This window comes from Oxyura jamaicensis, unplaced genomic scaffold (assembly GCF_011077185.1).
Source record: "Oxyura jamaicensis isolate SHBP4307 breed ruddy duck unplaced genomic scaffold, BPBGC_Ojam_1.0 oxyUn_random_OJ72925, whole genome shotgun sequence".
NCBI classification, from domain to species: domain Eukaryota; kingdom Metazoa; phylum Chordata; class Aves; order Anseriformes; family Anatidae; genus Oxyura; species Oxyura jamaicensis.
Window position 1 is genome coordinate 1 of NW_023311326.1, and position 10,006 is coordinate 10,006.

Sequence of the window (10,006 nt, forward strand, 5' to 3'; positions counted from 1 at the left end):
CTCCTCTCCTCTCCTCTCCTCTCCTCTCCTCTCCTCTCCTCTCCTCACCTCACCTCACCTTTCCTCATCTTTTTTTGCAGCCTCATATAGAAACTGATTGCTTCCAGTGTTAATGAATGAGCAGGAGAATGAGCAAGGTACAGTAGAGACTGTTTGGTTTTCAGAGTATTAACTCAAAAAGCAATAAGAAATTGCAGTGGTCTTCTAATACGTAGTGTTAATGATGGCTTTTTTATTTACCGGTTTGGAATTTGGAGATTATATTTGATATTATTTGGGTATTCCATTATGGAATATTGCAGGTGTAAACTCTTGCATTTCAGCATTCCTGGCAGATATGCAACTCAATAAAGACCTAAGTTTGTGTTAGTTCAAACAGACTTTTCTATGTCCCACCTTCACTGTTCAAAGCACTGGTTATCGATGTGTTTTCTAGTGTTGTCACTTCTTTATAAATAAAGTAAAAATGAGGTATGCATCTTCACTGGTATTGTTCATTTTATTTATACATGGATATCTACCAGAACATATATTTGAAAACTTGGAAAGCTGTTGTCTGTGGTTTATCTTTACTAATGTTTGTAAGTTCTTATGCAAATATTTAAGATTGTTTCTCAGTATTTTAAATTGAAATGCTTTATATGAATGGTATTACAATAAATTGTCATACGTGTATCAGAATTGTATTTGCTATAAAAAGTTCTCTTAACCTTTTAATGACTAGTAAGAATGTATCTGCAAGGAGTTCAGTATGTTGAAATACCTTGAGTTTATGTACAAACTAACTTGTGAGGAAGGAGGAACGTACCTTCACAGCATAAATGAACTCATGATTTTAGGAGTTACCCTAAAACTTTGTTTAATGTTACATGAGATGGCCTGTCACCTGTAAGCCTCGAAAGAAACCGGGATACTGAAGAAGTTGAACGTTTCTGTGCTCATTTTGGTAACCTTAAGCCATTGGTTATTCAGCAACAACACCTACAAGTATAATTCTGGCAATTAAACAGTATTTCATGTGCACTCGGTGCACGCTGAGGCACAAGCATGGGTTCCGGTAGCCTAGTAACGTGGTGACTGGAAGGATATTTTTAATTTTTTTCTGTCCTTCTGTATAACAAACAGCATCCCAGGGACGTGTGCAATTTAAGCAGCCGCAGCTCCCAGCACTAGCGCGGTTCAGAGGGCAAGGTGTCAATCCGATGTCCTGCAGCCTCGCACAGCGACCGAAGGAAGGACACGGAGGTGCCGTGGTGGAGCCAGGGGAAAGCAGAGCGGGGCCGAACGGGTTGCTTGGGAAGGCTGCGGCCGCAGGCCCCCCATCCCCGAAACTTGGCCTTGGCGCACGGCGCCTTGCGGCAGGGCCTCGGCCTGGAACGCGACCGGGCCCCGCAGCGAGACGGGCCCGGGGAAAACGGGCGGCTGACGGGCGGGGCCGAGCCGCGGGGCGGGGCCGGCGGAGTTACCCCCATCCGCGCCGGAAGAGGCCCCCGGGGCGTTGGAAGCGTTTCCGGGGCAGCGCTGGCGGCGGCCCGGTATCGCCATGACGTCGCTCCGCGCCTTCACCTGCGACGACCTGTTCCGCTTCAACAACATGTGAGCACGCGCACCCCCCCACCCCCCGCCTGGTGCTCGGCCGGGCCCGCGCTGAGCCTTGCTTTTTCTCCGCAGCAACCTGGACCCGCTGACGGAGACCGTATCCTTCCGCTGCCGCCGGCCGCGCGGCAGGAGGCCTCGGGGGGCGCCGCGCCGGTGTCGCTGTGCTCCTTAACTGGCGGCCGCAGTACGGGATCCCCTTCTACCTGCAGTACCTGGCGCACTGGCCCGAGTACTTCATCGTGGCGGAGGCGCCCGGCGGGGAGCTGATGGGTTACAGTGAGTGCTCTGGCCCCGCCGCTCTGGGCTGGGGCCTTAGCGCTGGGCGGGCCCTCCGGTTGCCCCCGGGCTGCGGGGCGGGCGCGCTGCGAGCGCTGTACGCGGCGCTAAGCACCGAGCTCGGGCTCGGGCTTCCCTTCGCCCGCCGAGAGCCAGCCTGGGGCCGGGGAGCTGCGCATGCCTTGCTGCCGCGCGGTGGCGTTCCCCAGCAGTGCCCGCTGCTAGGGCTGTTTGCCTGTTTGTCCTTGTTACCCCTGCCTGCCCCAGCATCCCGGGAGGCCTTCGCAGAGACTTGGGAAATGACCGGCTTGATGTGTTGACGCCCGAAGCTTTTGTGCTGTGGGTGATGGGTGTTTCTGAAGTACCGATAGGTGTGATAGGAAGTCTGAATGGTTGTTCACGATCTAGTGCCACTATGTAGAAACAAAGTCAAAAGACACCCGACACCCCTGCTCCCCCCCCCACCCTTTCCCCCCCCCCCCCCCCCAAAAAAAAAAAAAAAAAAAAAACATTTTTTGGGCTACACATAATGTGTTTGCAGGGCCTAAACTTTCTTTTGCCAGATGAGCAAAGCTTCCCAAGTTCTCCCTCCTCAGAGCGACCAGAAGTTTCTATTAGTTAGAATCATAGAATATTCTGAGTTGGAAGGGACCCATAAGGATCATCAAGTCCAACTCCTGGCACCGCACAGGTCTACCCAAAAGTTCAGATCATGTGACTTAGTGCACAGTCCAAACATTCCTTAAATTCATACAGGCTTGGTGCAGTGACTACTTCACTGGGGAGCCTGTTCCAGTGCGCAACCACCCTCCCAGTGAAAAATCTCCTCCTGATATCTAGTCTGAACTTCCCCTGCCTCAGCTTCACCCAGTTCCCGTGGGTCCTGTCACTGGTGTTTGTGGAGAATAGGTCACCCACCTCTCCGCACCCCCTCGCGAGGAAGTTGCAGACTGCGATGAGGTCCCCCCTCAGCCTCCTCTTCTCTAGGCTGAACAGGCCCAGTGACCTCAGCCACGCTCTTCATACGTCATCCCCTCCAGATTGCTAGGATGATGAGCTAGTTTTTGGCTTGTAGACCTCTGTTCTTCCATTATTCCAGTCAGACCCTGAATTCTGCTCATTTAAAGACTCATGAGAATTGCCTAAGACTTTTATATAGAAGTCCCTCCTTGAAAAGCAAGTTTTGAAAAATGATTTAATTTCTTTAATGCTAGTCAAGAGACTAGCATAAAACAAGCAAAGTGATGTCTGATGTAATAAAGCAGAACTGTATGAGAAACATTTGCTTTGTCTGCGGTAGGTGAATTTGGGTGTCAGAATAGGTTCTGTTAGCGTGCAGTTGGTGAAATCAGGAACTAGCATCTGGGGGTCTTTCCAATAGAGCTTGGAATTGAGATGGAAATGTGACCTTCAGGGGCCTTGTCTGCCTTTCACTGAAGCTCTGATATTTGACCTGTAACTGTACAGAGTTGCTAAGTCATAGAGTGATAATACAGACATGCCTTGTTCAGCTTTTTGCCACAGTCATTGCAGCATGTGTTTATATATTCTTCTGTAAAGATGTATATCTGGGGTGAATTATCCCAAAGGCGGTGCTGTGCTGATACTCTGTATGTCTGCAGTAATGGGTAAAGCAGAAGGCTCAGTGGCTAGGGAAGAATGGCACGGACACGTTACTGCTCTCTCTGTTGCACCAGAATTTCGACGGCTGGGTTTGGCTGCCAAGTTGATGGAACTATTGGAAGAAATCTCAGAAAAGTGAGTATTACCCTTCTCTTTAAGTTGATCTTTTAAAGTATTCTTTCTGTAGACTTTTGTCTGTGGTTTAGGTATTTGTTTTACATGAAACATCCCCAGACTCCCAGACTTCTCTATTAAATAGTGACCCAACTGACTGAAATTCCCTGTAGTTAGAGAACAAGAACTAAAAACTTTGTTTGGTGTTTTAAAATCTCTTGATTTCTACGAAAGCTCACTTGCCATGATGAATGGGAAGTAGTCTAAATTTCAGCAAAGACACTGTATAAAGTATCCTTTTCTTGATACTTTGTGAAGTTCTTTTCCTACTAACAGTGTTTTCTGTAGTGCCCCCAACATACTTGTTTAGAGGTTGTGGACTTAGTGCGGCTTCCCTTGGACACAATATTACACAAATGTGGTGCTGCAGACAGCACCTTAGCTTACTTTCCATCTCATGCTGGGTTACTCGTACTTGCAGAAAATAAACACATAGGGAAATGTCCCTAGCTCTTGCCAGTAGGGCAACCATTTTATGGTTGGTAAAATCAAAAAAAATTGCATGATTCTTTGAAGAACTTGCGTATTGAGGGCTATCTCCTGTTAGGCAACTGAATTGTGAGACTTGATTTTTTTTCTTCCCCTGCTCATTTTGAAGGGGGCAGCCTCTAAGCTAGTGCAAAGTAAATGCATCTAAAATATGGATTATAATTAGATATATATATATATATGAAAATGAGGCTTGTGGGGGTATTAGGTTTGCCCTGTTCTTTTCGTTAATAATTCTGAGTGCACTGGATGGTTTAGAAGATTGTTCATGTGACCAAAAAATGACTTCTACCAATACTGGGCTTGTTCCTTGGTAAAAGGAGTGCGTCTGTTATTACAGTGTGAAACACACCCGATTAGTGTACCGCCACATCAGACCTGTTCCTGGTTACATGTTGTGGGTTCTTAATTGGAAATATATTCACTTGCTCTTTCTTATTGTGTTTTGTTTATTTTTTCAAAGAAAGGGCGGATTTTTCGTTGATCTCTTTGTGAGAGTATCAAATCAGGTTGCAGTAAATATGTATAAGCAACTAGGCTACAGTGTGTACCGGACAGTGTTAGAGTACTATTCTGCTAGCAATGGAGAGCCTGATGAGGATGCTTATGGTAAGTACTTGTTCTACCCCAGGTTGAATGGAAAGATTCTCTTGTTGGGTGTCCCAGGGTTGTTCCTATGTTTTTTTTTTATATGAAAAAAGTTAAGGTGGCTCTTGTTTAATGGGACTTTACTTCTTACTTCAGATAGCTTTTCCTGCTGTTATAAAACTTAATCTTGCAGTTTGCATATGGCGTTGTATCCGTGGTAAAACAAAATAACATATGAGTAAATTATCAAGTACAAAGACATGTTATTCTGTGAGTAAGGATAAATAACATGCAGTTAATTACCTAATGGAAAGAATGCTCTTGGCAAGTGCCTGGACTTATTCCTGGTACCACTGGGAAGAGGAATGGCTGTGCTTTTCTTCTTCCTTTCTCTTCCCTCCTTTTCTGTGGCGGCCCCCCCCACCCCGACCCATTTGTTTTGTCCCTTGATTATACGGACTTGAGGCATTGTTTTTCTCAGCCAGTTAAAATTTGACAAAGGCTAATGGGCCACAGTGACAGAGAACCGGGTGGGCTTTTCAATTTGAAGGATGAAGGACATGGAAATTTCAAGTACTATGTTAACAAAACTGAAGTACTAGGTGCTTGTTACTGCAAGATATTTTTTCCTGTAAGTGTCCCCCACTAAAGCTTTTTTGGGCTTGCTGTGTTCTGTTCATCCATGCATCGTTTGAGATGAAAGTAACATGAAATACAAGGGCTGTGGACAGACAGCTACAGTTGTTGCAGATGACTTGAGTCATGTTTGCCCTTTCAGCCTGCCATTTTCTTGACATTCAGTTGAATTTTGTGCTGTACTAACGATTTGAATTGTTAACATGGCTGCCGAAATGTGCTTGATTAAAAGTGATCTACTGTAATAGGGAATTCGCTTAGTATGGCTTTGTGCAACGACTCTACAACAAGATTTTTTTCTCTTGCTATAGATATGAGAAAAGCTCTTTCTAGAGATACGGAGAAGAAATCTATTATACCTCTTCCTCATCCTGTGAGACCAGAAGACATTGAGTAACTACACTGTGATTCTCAGACAACATGCTAAGAATTTTGGGTTCCTTCTCTACCTGCCCCCCAAGACCTTAGAGATGAGAAAAAATAGCCTCATTTTTTTCCCCATGAAATACCAAAAGCGATATTGAGAAGTTTACTTACACTGCCTTTATTGGTAATAGCTGCATACTTGTGCACTTCCCCTAGTGAGTTTTCTTTCCAAATGTTGGTAATGCAGAGAGTATTAAATGCAATCACCTGGTGTCATGGTGCACGGTGTGCGTTTTTTCTTTCCTCATATCAAAAATAACTGGTCAATAAGAGTAGAACTCCTAAAAATGCCATTATTCATGACCAATGAAAATATTACTGCACGATACCCAGGAAAAGGAGGAAGGGGGGTACTATTTTCATAGAACGAGCGGTCCCCGCGCCGCCCGGCGCCACCTGCTGGGAGGAAGGGGGAGCTGCAGGATGCGCAACACCGCGCATGCGCGCTGGAGCCTGCGAGCGCCCTCTGCCTTCATCTGCTGGTGGAAAGTGGGTACTGCAGGCGTCCCGGCGCAACCCATGCGCTTTTTTTTTTTTTTTTTTTTTTCCTGCGACTGATGTTAGTGCATCGATTTTGCTTTTGGCGTGTGATCTGTTATGCTCCTAGATTTTTCTTCCCGTGTAAAAGAAACGTTGAACTAATTCCAGCTGAAAAATGGCCCTTGTGCGGGGCGGGGGCGCGCCGGACCGGACCGGGCGTGCAGCGGGGTCTGCACTGCGCGGGGCTTCGGGGTCCTGGGGGAGAGGGGGCCGGAGCGGCGGGAGGCGGCTGAAGGGGGCGGGAGGGGACAGAAAAGGCGGTGGCGGTTGAGGGGGGGGGGGGGGAGGGGAGGGTGCAGTGTGTGCGCTTGGCCGGCCCCCTTCTGGGTTGGCTGGACTGCTCCGTCCCGAGGCGTGCTGGGAGCTGTAGTTCTGTGGTGCCGGCGGCCAGGTGGGCTCCGGGGCGCGCGGCCGGTCTTTCCCCGAGTCGGGGCCGGGAGGCGCAGGTTGCCGCTGGCTGCAGGTTTAAGCTTGGAAATGAAGGGGGAGGGAGGGGAGCAAGCAAGCAAAGCCTTGCAGAGCCTCAGCTCCAGCGAGGAACGACTAGCAGTCGGTCTGCTTCTGGAAGAACTTCCCACCGCCGAGGATGAGTGGGGCGGACCCCAAAAGCTAGATGGGGCTGTGCGAGAGAGGGCTGCTGGTACTGCCGGCAGGACTCCCCAGCCGACGAGAGACATCGTTGGCTCTGCTGTCCGTCACAACGGAAGACGCTCGTTTCAATTAGTTTGGGGAAGTCTGCCAAACTCCCAGACAGCAGCGATAGCAGCGAGACTCTGTGATGCAGTCCCGGTGAAGGCGTAGTAGCGTAGCGAAGCCACAGCGTGTATTGGGTAAGGTGAAAAATGGAGTCACACCTCCCCGAAGTCCCAGTTTGTGGTCTTTAAGCTCATTTTCCTTGTTGGGGGAAGGGGGAGAGCGCCGAATGTTATCCAGAAGGGCGACCAGATCCGTGCGTGAAAAGCCTAGCTGGTAAAGCCTTTTATAAACGGTCTTTACGCTGCAAGTTTCAGCTCTCACGAGGCCAAACGGAGACAAATCCGAACGTTTGTACGGGTTTAAAAGAACGCTTCCTGAAATGTTCTTGTAGTTCACAGCAAGAATTGAGCGAGTGAAGCGTGAGTGAACTTGTTCCACACAGTGACCTTGCTTTTTTTTTTTTTTGTATTCCAGCAAGGTGTGTACGGTCCCAGGAGCATAGGCATGGACTTTTGTAGCGTTGTAATTCTGCCCCACCGCTCTGATATCTAACCAAGTCATACTTTCTGGATGTTGCCTGCAAATTCTTTCCTTCCTTCCGTAAGGGGTCGATGCGCGCGTTGCCAGGTTTGTCACAGAGCGTTGCCGGAGTACTGTTTTATTTGTATTTGTGAAGACGGCAGAAGCAAAGGTAGCTGCTCGGCGACTCCCACTGAGATGGTCGTTAAGATAAGAAAAGAGCGAGGTTTCTGGCATGTATGAAAAAGCCTGGAGGAATTAGCATAGCTCGCAGGAAAGCATGCTGGAAAGAGGTGATCTGTGACAGCAAGCATGAGAATGTTGCCTTTTTACCGAGAACGATGAGAACTGATGCGTCTGCCCTGTGTTTGGATAGGTCGGGGAGTGAAGAGGAGCTGAGCGTAGAGTTTGCAGGGGAATTGGGAAATGAATGAGGTAGCTTCACCTCTTTTCCGTGCAAGCGTGTGTTTGTTTTGTTGTGCTTTTCAAATCCCGTGCTTTTGTTATTACCCCAGATTTTGAATAGAACTCTCTATCTCAACTGCTCTGGTTTTCTGGATAGCAGCTAACTAGAGAAAGGCAGAAGATCCCGAAGCGTCCCTGGAGCCGCTAAACTCTACCTCCTTATCTGTTCCCCGAGAAGATGGCCCGGCTTTCAAGACGGTGTGCGTTAAGGGAAGCGTGAGAAGAAACAGCATCTTCGGACGCTCGCGCTCCTCTTCCTCGGCTCGTGCAGAAGGCTGACAGGCTGTCTCGCTCTCGTCAGTGCCATCCCCCCAGCGCGTCCTTTAGGAGCTCAGCACCGCGTTTGGCCTGTTGCGATCTTCCCGATCCCCTCGTGCCTGTGCTGCAATGCCACCATCCCCGAGAAGTCAGGCAGGATCCGAAGACCTTTGACATCGCTAAAGAATCAAACCTCAGCTGTCAGTTTTATCCCTTTGTATTCCAGACGTTTGCTTTGCCGGGTGATGGTTTCATTTTTGGTTTTGCAGTGCGTTCTTTATTGTAGAGGTTATTTTAAGCAGACAAGTAGGTAGCCTCCTTCCCTCGGTGGATTTGTGCGAGATTTAGCTGAGCTTTGCACATCTGAGCGATTCCCCAGTGGCTGTTCTGGTCTCGATGCATCTCTAAAACCTTTGTCCGCCTCGCCCCTCCTCTTTGTGTATTAAGATGCACGTTTGTGCAGAAATTCACGGCGTACGCCGTGCGTAAGACCCCCAGTGGTTGTGGGGCGTTTTCAGCGTTTCACAGATCAGGCTCCGTGTGTACTTAATCGCTTAAGCGTAGTCCTGGCTTTCAGCGTAGGCCTACCTAATGATTGTTACTCAAGTGGTTATAAAGTTCCAAACGCTTGTTAGTTTATACGGAGAGAGAGAGAAATTCCTAGTGTGTTAATGTTACTCTGTTAACAAAACTGACGTACGAGCCGCTTGCTGCTTCTCTTTTTCTGTTTTTCTTTCCGGTAGCCTCCTCAGAAGTCGTCGTGGACACGTTGTGTATCTTTTCTGTTCTTCCGGGATTCATTCATCGGGAAAGACGACCACAAAATCCGAGGGCTCGGCCCGTCGACTGCTCCCGGAAGGCAGAAAGGTATCCTTCGTGACGGTATCTTCCCTACGATCCCCTTTCAATTCAGCCCACCTACGTGACCCGCCGACTTGTTCTCTTTAGCGAGCGGTCACAGGACCCTCAGGAAAGGTGTCATGCCGCGGCCGGAGAGGTTCAGGCCGGACCTCGGGAAGAGGCTCTTCACCGAGAGGGTTGTCACGCACGGGAACGGTCTCCCCAGGGCAGCGGTCACTGCACCGAGCCTGTCAGAGTTGAAGAAGCGTTTGGGCTGGGCACTTGGTCACCTGGTCTGAATTCTGGGGTTGACCTGTGTGGTGCCGGGAGTTGGGCTCCACGGTCCTTGTGTCCCCCTTCCAGCTCGGGATACTCTGTGATTCTGTGACGGTTGTCCGTCCCTTTTGGGAGGAGCCCGAGTGACTCTAGTCGGGCATTTCTTGGTTATGATTGGCAAAACGTTTTCTTGCTTTCCTTTAAAGGTATAGATAGGGGTCTGAGAAATTCAGAGCACGTGCTCCCTGAGGGGTGGTTGCACCTCGGAGGCACGGAGCTTTTGGTACGGAGGTGTGTGTCGGTATGACAGTGATGCTGTAAGGAACAGAAGTTCCCTAGAGTGTAACGTTTTGTTAGAAACGTGACAGGTCGTTGGCTCAGGGTAGCAAACGTGCAGCTTGTCAGTCTCGGTGCGCACGAGAGCATCGGGTCCCCGTCTCGTCACTGAGCCTACCCGTGGCGTTCTCACTTTGCTCTACGCTCCGTCCCGTTCCTTAGAGTCCTCGCACCGAGTTCCCCTAGTGCGACAGCATGTAAAGTTGGAGGCCTTGGAAGTCCTGATCCATCCCTTCCGAGCAGGAGATTGTGAACGTGGAGAGAG

General features: G+C 49.0%; 1 protein-coding gene and 1 long non-coding RNA gene across 5 annotated transcripts; both read left to right on the forward strand.

Annotated features, from left to right (window-relative positions):
* The first annotated feature begins 1,453 nt into the window (after nt 1-1,453).
* On the forward strand, nt 1,454-6,024 carry NAA20 (N-alpha-acetyltransferase 20, NatB catalytic subunit). 4 transcript variants are annotated; one of them, XM_035314549.1, is made up of 7 exons: nt 1,454-1,596; nt 1,672-1,743; nt 1,778-1,875; nt 3,498-3,633; nt 4,625-4,770; nt 5,446-5,501; nt 5,678-6,024. In XM_035314549.1, the coding sequence occupies exons 1-7, from the start codon at nt 1,544-1,546 to the stop codon at nt 5,780-5,782; spliced, it is 666 nt and encodes a 221-aa protein (XP_035170440.1). In that variant the 5' UTR covers nt 1,454-1,543; the 3' UTR covers nt 5,783-6,024. The 4 variants fall into 4 exon arrangements, with proteins under 4 accessions (XP_035170440.1, XP_035170442.1, XP_035170441.1 ...); XM_035314550.1 differs by having other exon boundaries at nt 1,481-1,596; nt 1,672-1,696; nt 1,785-1,875; XM_035314551.1 differs by lacking the exon at nt 5,446-5,501 and having other exon boundaries at nt 5,697-6,024.
* LOC118160016 lies at nt 2,265-3,045 on the forward strand. Its single transcript, XR_004747302.1, has 2 exons — nt 2,265-2,492; nt 2,916-3,045. It is a non-coding gene; the product is annotated as an uncharacterized LOC118160016 (long non-coding RNA).
* Nucleotides 6,025-10,006: the final 3,982 nt, after the last annotated feature.

Coding starts and splice junctions, on each gene's coding strand:
- NAA20 (XM_035314549.1), top strand. CDS start 1,544: ATGACGTCGCTCCGCGCCTTCACCTGCGACGACCTGTTCCGCTTCAAC. Junction 1,597..1,671: donor CTGTTCCGCTTCAACAACAT/GTGAGCACGCGC, acceptor TTTTCTCCGCAG/CAACCTGGACCCGCTGACGG. Junction 5,502..5,677: donor CAGCTACAGTTGTTGCAGAT/GACTTGAGTCAT, acceptor TCTACAACAAGA/TTTTTTTCTCTTGCTATAGA.